This window comes from Alosa alosa, chromosome 1 (assembly GCF_017589495.1).
Source record: "Alosa alosa isolate M-15738 ecotype Scorff River chromosome 1, AALO_Geno_1.1, whole genome shotgun sequence".
Lineage (NCBI taxonomy): Eukaryota > Metazoa > Chordata > Actinopteri > Clupeiformes > Clupeidae > Alosa > Alosa alosa.
The window spans coordinates 25,486,888-25,507,937 of NC_063189.1; the positions used below are offsets into that span (position 1 = coordinate 25,486,888).

Below are 21,050 nucleotides of genomic sequence, written 5' to 3' on the forward strand. Positions count from 1 at the left end.
TGCTATCGGAATAGATAGTTATGGTTTAAATTCCATGAGACTATCATTGAAAGACCACTTGGTCATAGCCCAATATAGATCTAAATGCAAACACACTTACCTACTCCTAGCTATATTTCGCTGGAATTGCACCAGAATGCCAACAGAAGCAGAGAACGTGTGCTGCAAGACTTCTCTGGTAATGAGAACTATGGCTTTGATAGCCTTGGCAGAGGTTAGCCTACTCAAGTTGTTTTCTGTCACGTATGACCCTTAGGAAAATGTACTATTGGAATCTTATAGTATAAGACTACTATAGAAAAACTATAGCAGTTATAGGATATTATGGAGTTATTAGTAGTACTTCTACAGTATGTCCCAAAATACGTATTCCTATAAGATTATTATAATATTTTGTCCCAAAATACTATAAGATTCCTATACTACTTTTTCGTAAGGGGATTGCTCATGTGGTTAGAAAAATTGGCAACACCAGTACCCCTGTTGTCTGTATGACCCTGTACCCAGGATTAGAACCAGTCTGCCTTAACATAATGTACTCCCTTCAAAATGCACTAAACATTCGACTATGACGACTATGGCCCCCTGTGAGACAGAAGATATGAAAGGTAAGATAAACCTTTAGCCTAAAAGGGACAAAAACTGATGCAACTCCTAAAACGAATATACAAAACAGGTCAATTTTCAATAAATAGCTTTATTATATTTACATACAGCAGTGGTACTCAAAGCGTTCCACAAGTAGATGTGGTAAAATATAATAGATGAGTTGTTTGCAATATTGAGCCAACTTGTATGTAAATCCAAATAGTTCTGCAACACTGATGTAACCTACAGTATGCCAGTTTAAATCATATGAATCCTCTGACACCATAAGCAAGGTGCAAAGACAATAAGCAAGGTGGTTCAGTGAGAAGGCTTATTGTGTAATATACTGTTGAAGTAGGTCTACTGGTTTTTTTTTTGCAGTCTATTAAAATAATGCAAACACAAAACAAGAACATCCAAACTATGCACAGAATTAACAATGTCCTCTTTTTGCCAGACAATGCAGACATCTGGCCTACAGATCCTTTGTAAGATGGTGCTGAGATTATTTAGAGAAAAAGGTCTGAGTTGTTGTTTCGGCTTGTGTTGTCCTGAATATCCGAAGGGAGTACACACAAAACACATTCGTTGGCTGTGATGATTCTATTACATTGCTCATTGATTCATGCTAACTGTGTGTGTGTGTGTGTGTGTGTGTGTGTGTGTGTGTGTCATACTACAGAGAGGACAAGGGTACTCTGAGGCAAACGTGAAGAATATGAACATGCTATTTTGTAACAGTCGTTAGGGGGAAAAGTTTGTTTGTACTTACAGCCTGTGAGCTGGTGGTCGATCGTCGTGACGGTACAGGTCCAGGTTTTCAGAACATCGATGCAAAACCACTTTCTAACTGTAGGCAGGCACAGTGAGTGTGGTCGAAATGATTGGAACACAGAACTAATGTTGCACTATACTTCGGTGGTGGTGTTCCAACGATAAATTCCAATCATTTCTTCCTCAACTCTTCTTTCTAAGACAAGACATGCAACATTGATGTGTTATTGCCACAAATAACACAGGCACGAATTTGCTCCGCCATGTTAGCAACTTGCTGTTAGCTCCAGCTAGCTGCAGAGAGACAATCTCCTGGCCAAAATCTTCCTGTGGGCGGTCACAAGCCAAGGTGGGCGAGGCCATGAATAATTGTTTTCCCTGCGGCGTTACAGGGAAGGGCTTTTTTTGATCGCTTGTTTTTCCGTGTATTTTCTTTCATTGGCTAATGCGGGCAATGGGGGTAGAAGATCATTTTCACGTGCAGCATATATATGCAACTTGGAGTGAGCTATAGTATTTCGAAAGGAACAAGTACAGTATTAAACGGTTTCTCGGTGAATGAGATCAAGCCCTGATTTCTTTAGCAATGGGCTCAAACTTGCAGTTTTAAAGTAATCAGGGACAATAAGTAAATGACAGGGGAAAAAAAAAACTTTGACAATCCCTATATGACCGCTTCGCTAGTTTCGCTAGCGACGGTCATAATAAGTCCCGACAGGGCCTTATTTGGTCATTATTGGGACTTATATTCCCAATAATGACCAGCGTTCTATACATTATGCCGCTTATTATACGGCTACTTGCCAAAACGAAAAAATAAACTCCACGATATGTCTCTTTACACTTATTTGTTACCGTTTCGTCGTGGCTTTTGCTGAGAAACAAATAGTTCGCAACACACGCTGAACTTGAATCCATCATTCTTTAGAACACAGCTGATCAACTGTCTGCTTTCACTTTTGAATAAGGTTCCAATGCAAGAAGTGACCGGACTACTTGCAGAGTGATATGAAAAACTTAAATCAGCAGCACAAAACCCGTTGCCATTGACAGCGGTAATTATATGTTTGCAGCAGTAATTACATGAAAATATTTTACCGTAGAACGTTGGGAAATCCCATTCAAGTTAATGGAGCGTTCTACTAGCATTGGGAAGAGCCGTATAATAAGAGTTTGAAAGGTTAGGTGAAGTAGGAAGTAACGTTACAACTAGGGTGACCACCGCCATGACACTGAAAATGAGGACACTTGTGCCCAAAAGTTAGGACAAAGGTCCAAAAGTGAGGACACATACGGAATCGGAGTAACATATGGGGAATAACATTTAAAAATAAACCATTTCTATAGAAGGCACCTATTTATTATTATAACATAATTTATTATAGTAACATTTGTTGTTTTTTTCACTTTAGTCAGCTATTTCCAGCATTCCCATTCCCATTATAATAACATAGTAACATTAGTTTTTGTGTGTGTTTGTGTGTGTTTTTTTTCCACATTAGTCAACAGCCACCTTTTTAACTCAATAACTTTTTAGTGACTTAATAACTTAGTGAGCTCTGCAGCTGTGGTTGTTGCTGGAGCAAAAATGATGCCACAGAAGATTTCCCGGCAGATCTGGCTTTCTCTTTGTGTACCTCTCTATGGCACTCTTACCCCTGGAGCTGACATCAATATCTTTTTCACTGTTTACAAAATGCATGGTATGCATCTGTCCTGCTTTTGGTAGCAAAGTGGTGTTCAGAATACCACGCAGATCATTCAATCACAAGGGAGGTTGTTGCATTGACTGCTTCGCGAAAAGGAAAAAGTGTGCATGAAATGCGGACAGATGGCCACTCATGAAAGTAATTGTGGTGAACAATTACTTAATATTAACTTAGACTGGCAAACTTCAGGAACACTCAGGAATCAGGTTTATTATGTTACAAGCAGAGAGGGTAAAAATGGTCTATGGTCTATGTAGGCCATGGCCTCTGTTGGATCCATCTCTCTCTCTCTTCTTCAGTTCTCCATCTAGTTCTTCTAACAAACAATGCAAGTTAGTCACTTTTGTATGGGTTAAACAAAGAAAGAATTGGCGGCAAAACAAGCCCACGTGGTTGGTTCTCCAGATGGCATCAGACACACCTACTTCACACCTACCCATTCTTATCTGATCAGCATGAGGAGAGATATCCTATACATCAGAAATATCACTTATAGAATGTTCCAAACATTCTAACAATTAATTCAGTAACAATTTACTGAGACTATTACAATGATACCAAACATGAATATATTTACATTTCATGACATGGATACAGTATAGCAAGGTAACAATCTTTGTCTTGTGGATCTGATAGCCCTTGGAACCAGTACATTAGCATTTCATTAGGGGAGGGGAGGGTGTCTTTGTTTAATACCAAGAGGGGCCACATGGCTAACTAAAAGTAGTCTTAAAACCCTAAAATTATTGCTATCACTCATGACAAAAATCCGGACAAATGTTCAAAAAGGAAGACACACTCTCTCTGTCCGGACAGAGAGCTCAAAATCCGGACGGATGGGCACTCTAGTTACGTTACAAAGTAACAAATGGTTAGGTTGGACCAATGATTTCAAAGTTACTGACATTAAGTCTATGACTGTTACTATGCTAGAGTTGAAAACATGTCCCAATCATTAGAGGCGAGACTCTCTTCACAAAGTGAAACAAAGTACTGATTCTGATTACCAGGCTTGTGACTGTCCTGCTAGGGTGATTTGGACAGCAATTTTAACCAGCATGCATTGTGTTCAACCTACCATGCATCATGTTAAGCCAGAACTGTGCAGCGCTGCATGAAGATGAATGAACCTGTTTTCCTTTTTGGGGAGCCGTTTCTCTGTGCAACACGCTTAGATGGTGACAATACTGAAATAAACTCCACAATCATGACTTTGCCTCTCCTGGTCCTTTATACAAATTGGTGTTATTCAGCCATTCCATTAGCTTATACGCCCCCTTGGTATGGCTTTAGACTTTAAAATGTGCATCCTCCAATTTCTCTATCTGTTTTGTCTGCACCAGTACATATACATCTTACTTTCTTGCTTCATCTTTATTATTTCTCTATCTTAATAAAATAACTCTCCACATCTGAAAATGAATGATTGCTGTATTAAGTTATGTTTTAAAAAATGTGGTTTTCTACTCAATGTTTTATAAATTGCTTTCAGAAGAAGCGTCGGCCAAATACCAACTACACATTCAACTTGTTTTTTATCCACATCTGAAAATGAAAGAACAGCCAGGACTAATACTGATCATCACAGTCTTTTTCTTCTAGTCAGGAGTTTAGTCACACTGAAGTCTCCAAATCATCACTATTTTTTACAACATCCTCACTTTTGTATTGGTGGGTCTGCAAGAATGTGATCAGAGGGACATACTGTATGTGCCATTAGGTCAGGTTTTTTTCAACCCTTGGTTAGAGCTATGAACTTGACAGCGTCTCAGAATGTGGTTAACAGTGAAAATTAGCACACGTGATGTTTAAAACAGCTATGTTTGCACACTGTGGTCAACATTTTTACTGTAATTGCACCGTTTTCATTTCACAGCCTTAAACCTAATATAATGTATGACATTGGCCATAATTTCATTTAAAAAAAGTGCTCTGAAGTACATTTTTCTTATAATAGAAAAAAAGGAAATTTATCTGTGTGTGTGATGTCTGCATGTGCGCCTGTGCTTGCGTGCATGCTTAAGTATGCCTGCATGTCTACAGTGTGTGTAGCCTATGTGTGTATGTGTGTGCATGTGTCTTTATGTGTGTGTGTGTGTGTTTGTGTGTGTGCATGCATGAGTGTTTTTACTCTGTAAACACTGTATGTGTGTGTGTGTGTGTGTGCATGCATGAGTTTTTTACACTAAAAAAACGCAATCTCTGTGGACAGCCCAGGCTCCAAAAACGGCAACAAAAACAACCTGGGCAAACCTAGAGTAGCCCATAAAAACTTAACAAACTGTTCCAGCAAATCACAGACGAGATGCGCGTTTAGGAGAGTTTCAATTGCACGCGGGAGCAGCACGGGAGGGAGGGGGAGGAAGTATAGCTAGCTCTCTGTTTTGTTTGAAAGTCAACAGAAGTGACGTTACCCAGCATTGCCTAGAGCACCTTTCAAATTCATTTTTTAAAATGGGGGGTAGGCTGCTTTAAAGCTTCTTTCACGTAATGAATGTGCACTCTAGAAAGTGAAAGTAGGATGTGCGCTCTGTGTCTGGAGCTGTCTGTTCACGTCCGCAATCGATTATAACGTTCCTCAAATGGCCACTCTAGGCTAGGCTATGTCATGCTTCTGTGTTTGCAAAATTCCTGACAGTTCCTGATCGCTAAACTTTTGTTTTCCTTTCCTGTCGGTTAGCAGATGTAGAAGCACCTATAATAATTTAATTTGACTTCAGCGCTGACAAATCCTGCTGAGAGAGAGACAGAGAGAAAGGCCCCCGCAAAGTGGTCTGAGCGCGTGTGTGTATCTCTGCATGGGGCTACGTTCGATTGAAGTCAGAAGTTGGTCCGTCCAGTCAATAGTTCCGCATTCCCGCCGCCGCATTTTTTCAAACAGCACTATAAAATGTGGGCGGGAATTTCTCGCATTATTACTGTTATGATGGCTAGAGTTGCAGGACAGTTACGCAGGGTGCGATTTGTGAAAAAAAAGAATGAAAAAAAAAAATGTTAGTTTGGACCCCCCTCACTTTTGCCGTGCGAAATACCAGTGCTGTTTTCAGCATCTTTTTAGTGCTTCATTGTCATTTTCATTGGATTCTCCCATTTGTGCGTAAATCGCTCGTAAGCTTTTTTTTTTTGTTACACGCATTCTCCCATTCCGCTTCCGTCATTAACACGACACAAGCGCAAATCCCCGCAGTGTTGAAGAGATCAGTCGTCCCCCTCACTTTTGATAAGGAAAAAAGCCTTATACGGTACGTCAAATAAATAATAACCTATTTACGCTAGGCTATGTAAAACTCCCCCATTAACAGCATCACGTCACTAACCACAGCTAAGACTGCACAATCTCGTATTCACTCTGTTGGATATCTGAAGCCAGTTTGTCTACTTCGATACTGTAAATCGTCAAATTATGGCCGGGGTCTTAAGACAAAGTACAGGCCTTTATGGGCAGGATTGTATTCGAGACAGCCCTTTATTTCTTATGCGAGTTTTATTTTGAGACATGCGTTTCTTGGAGGGCATACTGGTAGGCCTTCAAAAGCATGACATTTTCGGTTTAGTTTGATATTTAATTTACTTTTGGACTGTTTAATTATATTGTTAAATGTTGGGACTGATGGGCACTGAAATCTGGGGAGGTATTTGATGATCACTATTAGCCTACGTTCCATGTAGTTGAAAGAGTGTCGGGATTTCAAACAAACCATCCGCTTTCATGCGTTCATTGAACGTCCACGGTGCTGTAATGGAAACCTTATTATGTAGCCAAGTAGCCTATTGAGTTATTTTTAAATTATGCATAATTTACTTTTTATTAATTTTGTAGGCTGGAATGCCTCGAGTCGCGGCAACAATTGTGTTTAAATGTAGTAGCGTGTTTCAGCCTCTGGCAAGCTCTGGCAAGGCGGCAAGCGACTGAGCTTGAGAGCGACATGTTGGAGACCCAGCTGGAAAGTCAGTGGCCGAATGCACGCAAGAGTTGTATACATAAGAAACGTAAGTTACGCATGTAACTATGGATCTGTGAGACCGAGGGATGACCGTCACTACGGTCTAAAAAAGGAATGATCACCTTCGTTCTGCCTATCACCGGTGACCATATGTCAACAAAGTCATGCCCATGACCTCCGGAAGCAGAACGACTCGAGCTTGTAAATAGCGGAGATTGCTCCCGGTTCAGTCTCCTACCTTGAGCGCCTCAGGATGGTCCGAGCATGGGCGTAGATTTAGGGTGGGACGCTAAGGACTAGTCCTAATCAAAATTTTAAGATGACAAAATTGTCCCCACCAATATTTTAGCAAACTTATTTGTACTGCTGATCATTCCGACAGCCAGCACGACAATACAAGAAACGTCAGGGTTATCTGACACGCAGGCTACACGCATGGAGAATTCCAATGCACAGGTTACTTTGCAGTGGCAGTCAAGCGAGCAGGTGTGTCAACGACAACGGTAAGTTACCAGGGCTGTCTGCCAATACATACCCCATAAAAGGCCAAAGTAAAACATTTTGATATTGACAGAGCTTTCAATTCGGCAGCCGTGGCCTACTGGTTAGCGCGCCGACTTGTAACCGAGGGTTGCCGATTCGAACCCCGACCCCTCACTGCTCCCTGAGCGCCCCTGTTGTTGCAGGCAGCTCACTGCGCCGTCATTAGTGGGTACCTCACTGTGTGTTCACTGTGTGCTGAGTGTGTTTCACTAATTCACAGATTGGGATGAATGCAGAGACCAAATTTCAGAAGAGTATTTATACTTATACTTCAGACCAGAGCTGATGCTTCAGCAAAGGCCGTCACTGAAAAGCTATGAATGTCGTTGAACACAGCTGTTCTCACATTAACTGATTGCGATAAACATTAACCACTGTTGCCTAATTACCAATTATTCATAGTATCTACTTTTTTTAGTGTTTTTCACATAGTATTTTGCAGTATTTTTAAAATACAAAAATACACACCAATAAAGTATTTTGATACAAAATACAGAGCCATTTCCTTCAACCCAATAAAATAAAAATAACAAAATACTATTTTGTATTTGAAATACATATTACATGTTTCAGAAATCTTGACATGTCTAAGTTTTGGGTTGCAATATACAGGTAGTGGGCTCTGTTAATTTTAATGAGTAGGCCTAAGCCTAAAGTTACAGCATTTCTATCACAATTGACCAGACTTTGACCTTTGGTCTGCTTTTAACAAAATTCTGGCTATGATTGTTCCTTGTATTGCATCATGAGCCATCACTGTGCCTATTGCATTCTACTGTTGTTAGCCTTAAGCCTAGCTCAGTCATTATGTTATACCACATCACCCTCCATTAGAAGTGCAATGAGCTGCATTGAGCATAATAAACTGCATTTAGAATTCTAAATTCATATTTCTAGATATTTTGGTGAAAGTAACTCAAAAGTAATACAATAGTAGTGTAATGCCTTACAATTCAGATACATATTATAATGTAACAAATTACTTTGAAAGTACAGTAATGAGTAATACATAATACGATTTTGAAGTAACTTGCTCAACACTGATGACAACCATCACTTTCTATGTATGTCTGTGTTTGTGTTTGTGTGTGTGTGTGTGTGTGTGTGTGTGTGTGTGTGTGTGTGGAGGGTCAATCAAATTCTATGATTGCCACTGATGTGAATGATCTCACAAATCACACAAACCAAATCAAGTTTTAAAAAATCGCAAAAGTATCGAAATTGAGATTCTTCACTTAGTATTGGTATTGAAACACTAATGTTGGTATTGTGACAACAGGAGTTGGGGATGTGTCCCCACCAAAGCTGAGACCAAACCTACGCCCTTGGGTCCGAGCGACAAGGATAGTGACGGTCATCCCTCGGTCTCACAGATCCCTCGGTCTCACATGCGTAACTTACGATCTGTTTCGACCTCACTCTGACCGTCACTACGGTCTAAAAAAGGGATGACACATACCAAAAAAGTCGCGAGGAGCTCTAAGCTAACCATTAAAATCTCGCTCGGTCACGGACATGAGGGCAGCATCGCCAACTGGAGCTGGGCGAGTGACGTCCACCCTATAAAACCTGGTAAAAGTGCAAGGCGTCGCCCATGAAGCCGCTGCACAGATATCGCTTGCTGGTACCCCCTTAAGGGCAGGCGGCTGGAATTGGGTCAGCTCCAGAACCTGGTTGATAGACTGCTGACTTAGAACCTTAGGCAGGAAGGCTGGATTAGGCCAAAGTGACATGCCAGTGCCCCTGCCTGCCACCTCAGGCAGTCTTAAGCTGGAGGAGAGGGCGCTACAGCACAGCTCCCCGGCCGATCTGGCGAACAAAGAGCCAGGAGAAAGCTAGTTTTCAGAGACAAAGATCGCAGATCTGCATCTAAAATGGGCTCATCTGAGGGCCTTCAGTAAGTGACATTAAAACAGTGGGCAAATCCCAGTTTGGTGCCCATAGTCACGAACTGGACGCAACCGGCGGCCCCTTTTAAAACTGACCAATCAGTGGATGCCTACCCAAGGGCCTGTTATCCGCACCCTGGTGAAAGGCTGAAATGGCCGAGGCATAAACCTTCACAGTACTGACCGCCTTGCCTTGATCCAAATAGGACTGCAAGAAGTGCAAAACTTGTGGCACAGGGCAAACCGCTGGCTCAAGACCCAAGCTGGCACACCAATCCGAAAAGATCCTCCACCTGAGTGCATAGCAAGCTCTAGTAGAAGGAGCCCTGGTGTTGTTCAGAGTCTCCTGCACAGACTCAGCTAGCTGTTCAATGACGGACTCTGCAGGGGCCAAACCCACAGGCGCAGGGCTCCTGGGTTCGGATGCCAGATCTGCCCGTCTGCTTGTGACAGAAGATCCGCCCGGCAGGGTAACTGCCATGGCTGACCCTGCAGGAGCTGGAGAAGGTCTGGGAACCAAGGCCTCGCCGGCCACCGTGGAGCAACCAGTAGAACTGTGTGTTGGCCCTCCCTGATCCTCCGCAGGACCTGAGGTACAAGAGGGGATGGAGGAAAAGCGTACAACAAGCCGGTCGGCCAGTCTTGTGACAGAGCATCCAGGCCCAAACTGCCTCCCTGTCCCACAAGAGAGTACCACTCTGGGCAGTGAGTCGTTTCCGCCGACGCAAACAGGTCCACTTGTGCAGTACCATACTGAGCCCAGACCTGGCTGACCACCTCTGGGTTCAATCTCCATTCCCCCGGGAGTGGCCCGGTCCTGGAGAGAATGTCGGCCGCCCTGTTCTCCACGCTTGGAACGTGCACTGCCCTCACTGAAGCCAGACGCGGCCATGCCCATGACAGCAACGTCATCTGGAGGCAGGGCCAGGACCTCGTGCCGCCTTGGTGATTGACATGATACACCGCCGAGGTGCTGTCTGACCTCACCAGAACATGTTGGCTTCGCAACCCTGGCAGGAACCTCTGCAGGGCGAGATGGATGGCCTTCAGCTCGAGGACGTTGATGTGCTCTGACGTCCAGGAGGGAGGCCACACGCCCCTCGCTGACAGCCCTTCCCAGACAGTTCCCCAGCCTGTCAGAGAAGCGTCTGTCGAGATGACTTGCCTCTTGTGAGGAAGGCTCACCAGTGGAACACCCTGGAGTAAGAACCTCCTGTCCCTCCAGGGCCTTGGGGCTCGGATGCAAGCAGGAGACACCCGCAGCTTCACATGCCTGTCGTCTCTCGGGTGGAGCTGAAAGGCATTGAACCAACACTGCAGGGGCGTGCCTTCAGCAGGCCCAATGGCAGTACCGCAGCTGCCGCGGCCATTAAGCCCAACAGCCTCTGGACTTTGTGGGCGGTGACCAGTCTGCCCAGCCGAAAGCCTGTCAGAGCCTCGGTCAAGCTGTCTGCCCTCCGTGGAGTGAGGGACGCCGTCATGCTGACTGAGTCGAGGAGGACACCAAGGAAATCCGCCTGCTGGCGGGGCTGCAAGTTGCTCTTTTCCAGTTGACCCGTGAAACCAAGGGCCTGGATATGGGTCAGAACCATGTCGGGTGTAAGTGCACCACCTGCACCTGAGATGGGGCACAAATTAGCCAGTCGTCCAGGTACGGTAGGATCTTTAGGCCCTGGACCTGGAGGGGGGCTAGCACGGCTGCCACCACGCCGAAAAAATTCTGGGGGGCCAGTGAAAGGCCAAATGGGAGGACCTGAAACTGGAACACCCTGCCTTGGAAGGCCCGCGGAGGAAGGACCTGTGTGCTGGGCAGTACGCGTCTTTTAGATCCAGAGACATAAACCACTCCCCCTTCCTGGATGGAACGAATCACTATTCCAACGTGGACCATTTTGAATGGCAGCACCTTGAGGTACTGGTTCAAGGGCCTGAGGTCGAGGACCGGCCGGTAACCTCCGTCTTTTTTGGGCACAATAAAATACTTGGAATAAAACCCAGTGTGCCGTGCGTGCAGCGGTACTTCTGAGATGGCCCCTTTCAGAAGCAACTCCTGGACCTCCTTGACAAGCACGGAATTTAAAGGGGGGTCTTTCACAGACGTCATCTTGACCCCTGAAAACGTAGGGGGCAGCCCGTCCGAACTGTAGGCGGTAACCGTGGAGTCACCGTAGCCACAACCCAAGAGTCTGGCACAATCCCTTCCCAGGAGGTCCTGGACAGCTGGGAAGGGCAATCGAGGCAGCCCGGATCCCTAGGCAGGACCGCCACCATGCCTACACCTCTGCCTGCGCCCCGTCGAGGTCTTCGCTGTCCTCTGGGCCAGGGAGTTGGGGCTGAGCTCTGGTCTGGTGCACGAAAGCACCGGTCCCATGGGGCAGCATAGTTGATACTTACCTGATGCTGCCCTGTGGGGAACCGGAGCCCGCCTGTGGCACACACGCTGACCAGTTTCTCTAGAAGCGCCAGCCTGTTCCACTCTGTCCAGCACCCCCTGGGAGTCTGGATGGAACACATGCCCAGGCACCACGGGGAGACCTAACAGGTCTGTCCTGATGGCATCAGGGAGAGAGGTTATGGCAAACCACACCTGTCTACGGCACAGCACCGCAGAGGCCATAGCACTCCCCACATCACGCGTCAGCTGGGGTGGGGCTGACAGTGCGGCATCCACCAGGGCCCTTGCATCATTGTCCTCCGGGCTCATCGTTTTTCGCAGAGTCGCCAGAGTGATAGCCAGGGCGTTGCCCATACGGGCTGCCGTGCTGATGCGTCAAAGCAGTGACTGATGAGACGGTCCGTCTTGGCACACTCCTTACGCGGGCAGCGTGGATTGGGAGATGCACTGGCAGGCCCCAGGGAAGTCCAGGCGGCGATAGACTGCTCGACCGGTGGCATATCCCCTAGCCCTGAGTCGGCCGGATAGGCAGCCTTTGCCAGCTGACGGCAACCTGGATTGAATTGGGGGCGCTGTAGCGACTTCTCGAATCTTCGACTTCTAGAATCTCCGGTTCTCAAATCTTCGACTTCTAGAATCTCCGGTTCTGCTCTCTCCTGGTTTGAATCCTACCTCACAGGACGCTCGTTTAACGTATCATGGCTTGGTCAGCTATCTGCACCTCACCATCTCACCACAGGGGTCCCCCAGGGCTCAGTGCTGGGCCCCCTCCTCTTTGCTATCTACACCACCTCGTTGGGACAGATTATCCGTTTTAAACTGACAAGTAACTGTTAAAAACAGCACTCACCGACGCACTTATTCTTACTGTACTCTAATGTTTTTTTAAACTGTCCTAAAATTGTGAGAATTGTTCTAAAACTTACTGTTTACCATGTTGTTAGTCGCTTTGGTTAAAAAAGCGTCAGCCAAATGTAATGCAATGTAATGACTTACCCCATGCCGTCCGCAGCACCTTCGTGTAATCCTCTGCCACGGGTATACAGGGTGGTGGGCTGCTGTGCGAGACGCCTTCCCAGATGCCCCCAAGGGAAGCCATGTCTGGCATAGGGGCCTGAAGACCCAGGATCTTGGAGGCACTCAACACCCGTGACATCAAGGAACCGACGGGGACCTCCCCTGGCACCGTGGATTCATCAGTTGGCTCCACCATGTCTGAATGTAGCTCATCCAGGAGGCCGTCCCCGCTTACGTCATCGATCGTAGAGCGAGGGGCATGGAACGACAGCACATCCACAAGGGGATGACGTGCTCTGGAGACCCTCCAGCCTGTCCATCCTCCTAGCCAGAGCCTGGAGAGCTGAGAGAATCTGAAGCGACTCCGTGCCATTACCCTCGGTCCGCGGCAGCTGGAGCCGAAGCGCCAGCAGGTCCAGGGACCTCCACCTGATCATGCCTGGAAGGTGACTCATGTTGCCGTTTACGCTTGTGCGTATGCTTACGGCCATGCCTATGAGAGTGGGATGGTCGGTCGGGTGAGCGCCGCCTGTCCCGTCCACGCACGTGGCCACATGCCTGGTCAGCCCGGCGGAGCCGTTCCTCCCTAGGAAGGTCACAGGCTGCGCTGCAGGGGCTGTCGACATCCTCCAGGAGGTGGGCGGCCCCAAGGCAAGCGGGACACTCTCTATGCCCATCATTGGGGGCCATCGTGGCCCTACAGACTCTGCAGTAGTGTGCCGCCATAGCCTACCAAAGAAAAACACAATGCAATACAATACAACACAATACAATACAATAAGGCACTTACCTTGGCCGTACAACGCACTGGGTCTGCAAGCAGCAGCCCGTAAAGAGATACAGCAGTGGTGTAATACAGTACACGGGTGGCCTGAAGCAGCGTGCGGACACGCTTAGCAGGCTCACACTGGCCCAGCTAGCTGCGGACAGCAGCGACGGGGTACACAACAGATACACAAAGAAGGCCCACCAGTCTTGCTGAACGCGACGCCGGCGCACATCAGTGGACAACTGGAGAAAAGACACACTGCAGCCCGCACCTCGTGCAAGACTGCACCTAGCAGACACAAACAGCTCACTTACCTTTTGCAAGTAGCCTAGCACACAACAACAAAGCTAACAAGAAGCACACAGTAACATTAAGCCCTAAGCGGCCGAGCACATCTGGCGCTGATCAGGCCCACACAGGTTCCGGCTGCCAGAGCAGTAAACAGAAATAATAATGGTAGCCCACGCCGGTGCGCGAACACACCCAGCAGGCTCACACCAAGCCCAACTAGCCGCGAACAGCCAGATAAGGTACACAGTAGTTAACAAACAACAACCCGGAAACCTGGCACACACAAAAGGAAAATAACACTGAAACGGCGGCCCACAGCAGTGCGCGAACGCAGGCAGCAGGCTCACACTGGTCGGCCCCTCCGCCGTGCGGTATGGGGTGAACTCAGGAAAGGCGTCAACAAGTTAAACAAAGTTAAACAAAGTTAAACGAAGTTTCCTGAAAAAAACACAGGTTACTGCCACATGCAGACTAACAAACACAGTCAAGCAAGAAAGCAGTGAAAGTAAGTACTCACGTATCACAGGTCTCAGATGAGGCGATCAAGGTGAGAGACTGAACCGGGAGCAATCTCTGCTATTTACAAGCTTGAGTCGTTCTGCTTCCGGAGGTCATGGGCATGACTTTGTTGACATATGGTCTCGGTGATAGGCAGAACGAAGGTGATCATTCTTTTTTTAGACCGTAGTGACGGTCAGAGTGAGGTCGAAACAGATCACCCAGAGTTTGGGGTGCCAAAACGCGTAACTCCCTCTATCGCGGGGAAATGACACGGGAGAATTCTGGCAGGGTGAAATATGCGTATTTACGCGTTTTTTGACTTTACGCACGCACTTGGGTTAATTCCCTGCTTAGTGTTTTGTTGTGCCTATACAGTGTTGGGAGTAACGCGTTATAAAAATGGCATAATGTAGGCCTAATGGGCCTAATTTGCTGTAACGTGGTAGGCTAATGTAAGGCATTACAAAAAAATTGGTACATATTTTACTCGGGAGTCGGGACAAACTTCAGTAACGCGTGTTAATGCATTTTAACCCGAAATTAAGTGCTATTTTGTTTTTTATAAGCATATACAAATTAGCCAACAACGTCACGAGATCAACAGAGGAGAAAAAATCTGTGTAAATTGTAGAATGTTATCTCCTGTCAGGCCTAGGCTAGGCTACTTTCAAGATGATTGTGGCTGCAGCAAGTGGGACATTTGCGACATGGACATAAAGGCCTGCTTGAGCATATGAAGGCAGAACATTCATTCATATCACAGAGGGTAGGCCTCTGACTCTGGGTGGACTGGGTGGAATGCCGCCTAGATTAAAAAAGTTAAAGCAGATAGGCTACACACCTTCTAAAATCGCCTGTTTTCCGTTGTTGCACAGCTGCTGGACTGGACGGTGGAAGAATAACGATTTCTTTTAACTCTCAATTGTAACTGTGTGTCACCCTGGCGTTCGTTAGGACCGTACCACTGGAGGAGGGGCCGCTCATAAACTCCCCTTAATTGTTGCAAATATAAACTAGGTATTTAAGCTCACGACATTCAGACTGGCATAAAAAGTTAACGGCCCACCGGGAATCCTCCCGAAGCTCCCGATAGCCACTCCGGGGTTGCATTCAAAGCATTAAATAACTTAATTTAACAGATATTGCAACTGCATGGTTAACTATACCATGAGGTTAATAAAGCTGGTTCCGAATTAGTCATTGAATTAATAGCTTTATTCTGTTATATAGAAGTATCTAAATAACCTGTTAAAATGTACCAGAATTCAGAAAATTGCATCTAGTCCAAAAAAAAATTCTGGGGGAGGACCCCCATACCCCCCGCTGAAATGTCCCACCCACTTTCAGAATGCCTCCGACGCCCATGGACAGTGTGTTTCTTATGTCAGATTATTACCTGACTGTTCTCACGTTGCAGCGCCAGTATGAGGGGCGAGGGTGAATAAATGTTTGAAATGTTATCCCCCGGCGATAAAAAATAATTAATCAAGAATAGAAGAGGGGAACCCCCAATCCCATTTTCCCTATCGGTTTTAACTTTCCCAGTCCCAGGAAATAAATACATCTTACTTTCTTTATTCATCTTTATTATTTCTCTACATCTATAGGCTAAATAACAAACTCCACATCTGAAAATGAAAGAACAACCAGGGCTAAGATTGTGACTTAGTGGTCTGCTGTGGCCATTGCAGTCCTTCTCTTTAGTCTGGAGTTCACACTGAAGACTCTACATCAACATTTTTACATCATCACAATATTTTTTACATCCTCACTTTTGTATTGGTGGCTCTACAAGAACGTCACCAGAGGTACATATGTCCTATTAGGTCAGGTTTGTTTTCAACCCTTTTCACAACATTTCACAGCCCTAAACGTAATGCACAAAATTGACTTTTAATATTAGCACTCCAAATTTTTTTTTTTTATATATAAAAAGGAAATGTATCTATTTCTTGAGAACAGTCATCCAAAAAACAAAAAACACCTTCTCTGAACCGCCTATAATCCAATGACAAGAATGAAAGGAAAAACTAAATGGTCACTCACTAAGAGGAAGTATTTATTACTGACAGATGAAAACAAAACAGCTAGATGCCAAATTTGCATTAACTAATGAAACAGGTCCCTCTGTTTCAGCCCAAGTGTATCGATAATGTAGCCTAAAAATCTAGACGCGCCCCTAGCGGCAACAAATTACATTTGCTGCCAGGGCTAGTCTAGCAACTCTCCGTTGGCTTGTGAGCTCCAGAAATTGAAACTCAATCAGGCCAATGAAATCGTGTATAGAGTCGTTAGGTGGGCTTAACATAATGATTGATGGCAGAGTTGCAACGGTTTGGCTTGAATTCCCTGCTACTTGAAAACAAATAAGATGGATGTTGCTGTTGGCGAACAGTGTGACCACGAGTTAAGCTTTTATTAAGTTGGCAAGCGTTTGAACTAGCCTCGCTGGTGGGAAGCGCGGGACTCATAAGCTGCCGCTGTCTATTAGCGTGCAGAGGGAATTTGAAAGACAACTGATTATCCCGCCCCTCGGACTGAGCACTGAACGGTGAGTGCCCAGACCCTACATTTTAATGTGGGTCTGGCTCGTCAGGCTATCGATAATTTTGTTCTTATATCTGGTAGGATGTCATTAGGTCTCATACCAATACTGGGAATCTCAGCTCTTATCAATATTTTGATATAAACTTTAGGGATATAAACTTTATCAGCCTTACGGAATGATATCAGCTATCTGCAAATTGATGTGACATTTATCGATGACAGTGGCTGATGTTTAGCTGTTATGTTGCATCAATTCTAGATAAATTCTATGTTATGAAGGCCTGAAAGACTTAAAAATGGTTCAGTTATTTTTTGTGAATATTTTTGCTTCCACTCTATTAAAGGGTACAATGAACAACACAAACTAAGTAAACAAATAAATATCAGTATCAGCATTGGATGATCTACCAAATTGTTATTTTATACATTGTAGTGGCCGTTTGTCAACAAAAGAAAATTAAACTTAAATCAAACATTCAAACGACAACTTCTGGCACCCTGGGCAGGTGATGTACGCAGGCAAGAAATAAAGTCAATTCCAGGCTTGATTCGGATTTTGTGGCTGGTTTATTTTCTTCCAGCTGCAGCAAACAATACACGGCATCTCTTGCGCTGGTAAAAAAACATGTGCCCACCGCCCAGGTGCATACAGGCCTCCTCCTACTTCCTACCTATTCACCTTTACCTGTGCCCACTACTGCCCCCAGGTGTCTAAACCAAATATTTTAGTAAACTAACCAAAAATAAAGACTACACATATAAATCAAAACAATTAACTAAACAAATAACGAGCAAAATAATATCACCAAAATATATATTACTAATGTGAGCACAATCATAATAAACAAATTAACTAACAAATTTACCACTACTGAAAGCAAACTAATGTAGCTCCAACATACATCCATATCAATATCCCACGATAAACAATGAAAACAAGAATTCATATTTTATATGGTCATGGCCTAAATATTTTGTCTTAGTGAAACGTAATTTTCATTATGTTATGAATATGAAAGAACTAATACATTATATCAAACTCACAGCCTTCATATGATATTGTGCAGAATACAGAAATATAGAAAGAAATACAATGTTTGAATAACATCGAAATTAGTTGCAAAGTACAATGTGAAAAAAGAAAACCCTGAAGAAATGTCCATCCCTGTCTTGCAGACATATCTGAATAATCTGGGAAGGGTTTAGACGATCTGTGAAGAAACAGATGTAATTGTTCCTCATTCTTGTAAATGCCCCTCAGACACGCATTCTCTCAAGACATACTCTACCAGAAGGCTTTTGAAATGTCTGGTAAGTTTTTGTCTCTTTCACCAAAGTAAATAAATAAAAACAAACCCTCTGTTAATGTCTTTACTTGACTATCTGATACTTTGTGAGAGGGAGAGTTTAGTGAAATGTCAATAGGCGACAGTAGTTCTTAATTGTTTTATGTGTGACTGAAGAGCCCAGGGTGTACAAAAGAGCTCAGTTCTTCTTTGTGTTTGTCTCTTACATGACTCTTGGACAGGAGAAACAAATTTCAGTTTATCAAACACTACTCTTGATGTTGGGGATTATCCCATTGAGCTTGAAAGCCCATTCGATGGACACGATGGAATCACCGGTGTGTGCCTCCTAATTGTCTTCGTCCTCAGCATGGTGGGCAATGGCCTGGTGGTGAGTGCCCTTGTCTGCCTGGAGGACTTGCGGCGCGTCTCCAACCTCTTCTTCCTCTGCCTTGCCTCATTCGATCTCCTCTTCACACTCACACTGCCGTTCTGGGCTGTCTACTTTCTGTACCACTGGGTATTCGGCGACATTGCCTGTAAGCTCTTCACTGGAGCCTACTTTGTTGGACAGTACGGGAGTCTCATGCTTCTGACGGCCATAACGCTGGACCGCTTCTGTACTGTGGTGCTGAAGGGACGGTACACAGCCCAACCAGGCCGGAGGCTGCGCTATGCGCGTGTGGTCTGTGTAGCTACGTGGGTCATCAGTGTGATCATGAGCCTCAGAGAGGTCCTCATCTCCGTCCATTCTTCCACAAATGGAACATACTCATGTGAAATTGAAGAGGTGGAAGACAAGTTTTGGACCTACATGCAGATAGTTTTTCTCTTTCTGCTTCCTCTTGTCATCATTGTGTGTTGCTATAGCTGTATTTTCAGGACAGTGCTATCTGTCCCAAATATGAGAGGCAGGTATGGGACAGTTGTGCTACTGTTTAGTATTGTCACTGCTTTCTTCATCTGCTGGGGACCCTACAATCTTGTGTTGTACCTATTCACAGTTCTTGATCTATCAGTCTGGGAAACAAATGAGCACATATACCTTGCATACGTCATTTGTCGGATCCTTGCTTATTCTCACTGCTGCATCAATCCGCTGCTTTACATGCTAAGGCCGAGGTTCAGGAGCCTGTTCTGCAGACTCGCCCATTGTTCGGAGAATGCTAATAAGCCAATCAGTCATTCTGCTATTGAAAAGTGTGTGGAGATGACGCTGATGGAGTAAGGCTAATATATGAATATTTGCAAGATATATTTTAACTGGTCTGATCAAAGACTGTCACTATTTAACTATTTAAGAGTGCTTTTATTCTGCTTTTGTGTCTCTTCAATATACAGCAACAGACAGAATCAAATCAAAACAAATCAAATATTAAATCAATAGTATTTTTGTCTGTGTACTAGCTACTTCTGTTTGTATTAATGGTTACTTCTAAAGCAGTGATGGATTTGTAAAAAATGTTAGCCTTGTCATGGAGTTGAAGCATCAAAAATGGGCGTACCCTTCTGCAGACGTCTTTAAACACAGAGCTTCAAGTCATCCAGCTTAGACTCGTCTTTAGCATACTAGCAGCAGTCACAAAAAATGCTCCTAAAATCCTGCACTTGATGGTAATGTAAAATGCATTCACATTTTTTATGACTATTATACCATTATGTACAATTAGCCTACTGTTATTTAATATAAGTCTACTGTTGTTTTTCTTATATTTTTTGAAGTTGAGTGAATAATAATTAAAACATTTTAAAAGTGTTTTATATGTATCTGCTCATCAAAAAAAATAAATACTTATAATATATATTATTTTATAAGTATATATTAATACAGACTGTTATATGCTATGTGTCATTAATATTATTATTGTTATTATTATAGACTCAAGACCTTTTATTGTCAGCCTGTCTATGGGGGCACACAAGTAAACATAGACGCATGTTAAAGTTAAAGTTGTTTCTCCAAGAGTTGTGCTTTTCATTTTTAACTTTTTTGCTTTCTCACTGGTAAGGGGCTGTGGTGTCGGTGTGACGTGAGACTTATGCCCTGTGAAAGTGAACTTTAACTTGGGTTGCCACCAATGTTCCCTCTAATTTTTTTGAGCACTGAGCAAATATTTTGTTTTCTGAGCGCACATTTCAGCACTGTGTCTGTGAGCAATTTGCAACCACACGACCTGCTGAAAATAACGAGCCTGCGTTAGCCATAGGGAATTTAAAGAGATAACAGCAAATGCATCAATATGTCTAAGAAGGTTGATATTTATTCAGTATCCTTTATAATGGTAACCTGACTCTCGCCAGATGAATTTCGTTCCGCCTAGCTCCACTCATCCATCTGGGACAGGGCTCGAAATTAACGATGTCCCGACGTCCCGGGGACCATAAAAAATGCTTCCGGGACACAATAGAATGATGTCTGGGACAACTCTGGGACAGTAGAAAAAATGGCAAAGCAAATTTCAAAATAGGTACTTTTTTCCTAAACTGTTCACATGGGAATCTAAACGTATCTTTCTCGTCTGGATAAAATGATACAACATTTGACCTGGAGTAACGGACAGCTGGCAAAAGCGTCAGCCAGCTGATCTGTAAATAAGTGGTTTTGTAGCCTACACGCAGCCTTACAACACTGTTTAGGCTACTGCTCTTCAAATCATGGTAGGCTACAATGTTATTTTTTTGGTACAAATATAGTAAGATACCCAAATGGGCTGGGTGCTTGCGTTTCCTTAGGAATCCATGTTTAATTGGTTAAATGAATATTAAGTGACGGGCGGTAGGCCTAATGGGTCACTTT

General features: G+C 44.4%; 1 protein-coding gene across 1 annotated transcript; it reads left to right on the top strand.

The window, feature by feature from the left end:
• Positions 1 to 18,231: 18,231 nt before the first annotated feature.
• xcr1b.2 (chemokine (C motif) receptor 1b, duplicate 2) lies at positions 18,232 to 19,976 on the top strand. Its single transcript, XM_048259112.1, has 2 exons — positions 18,232 to 18,278; positions 18,496 to 19,976. Exons 1-2 carry the CDS (start codon positions 18,272 to 18,274, stop codon positions 19,479 to 19,481), a joined length of 993 nt encoding a protein of 330 aa, XP_048115069.1. The 5' UTR covers positions 18,232 to 18,271; the 3' UTR covers positions 19,482 to 19,976.
• Positions 19,977 to 21,050: the final 1,074 nt, after the last annotated feature.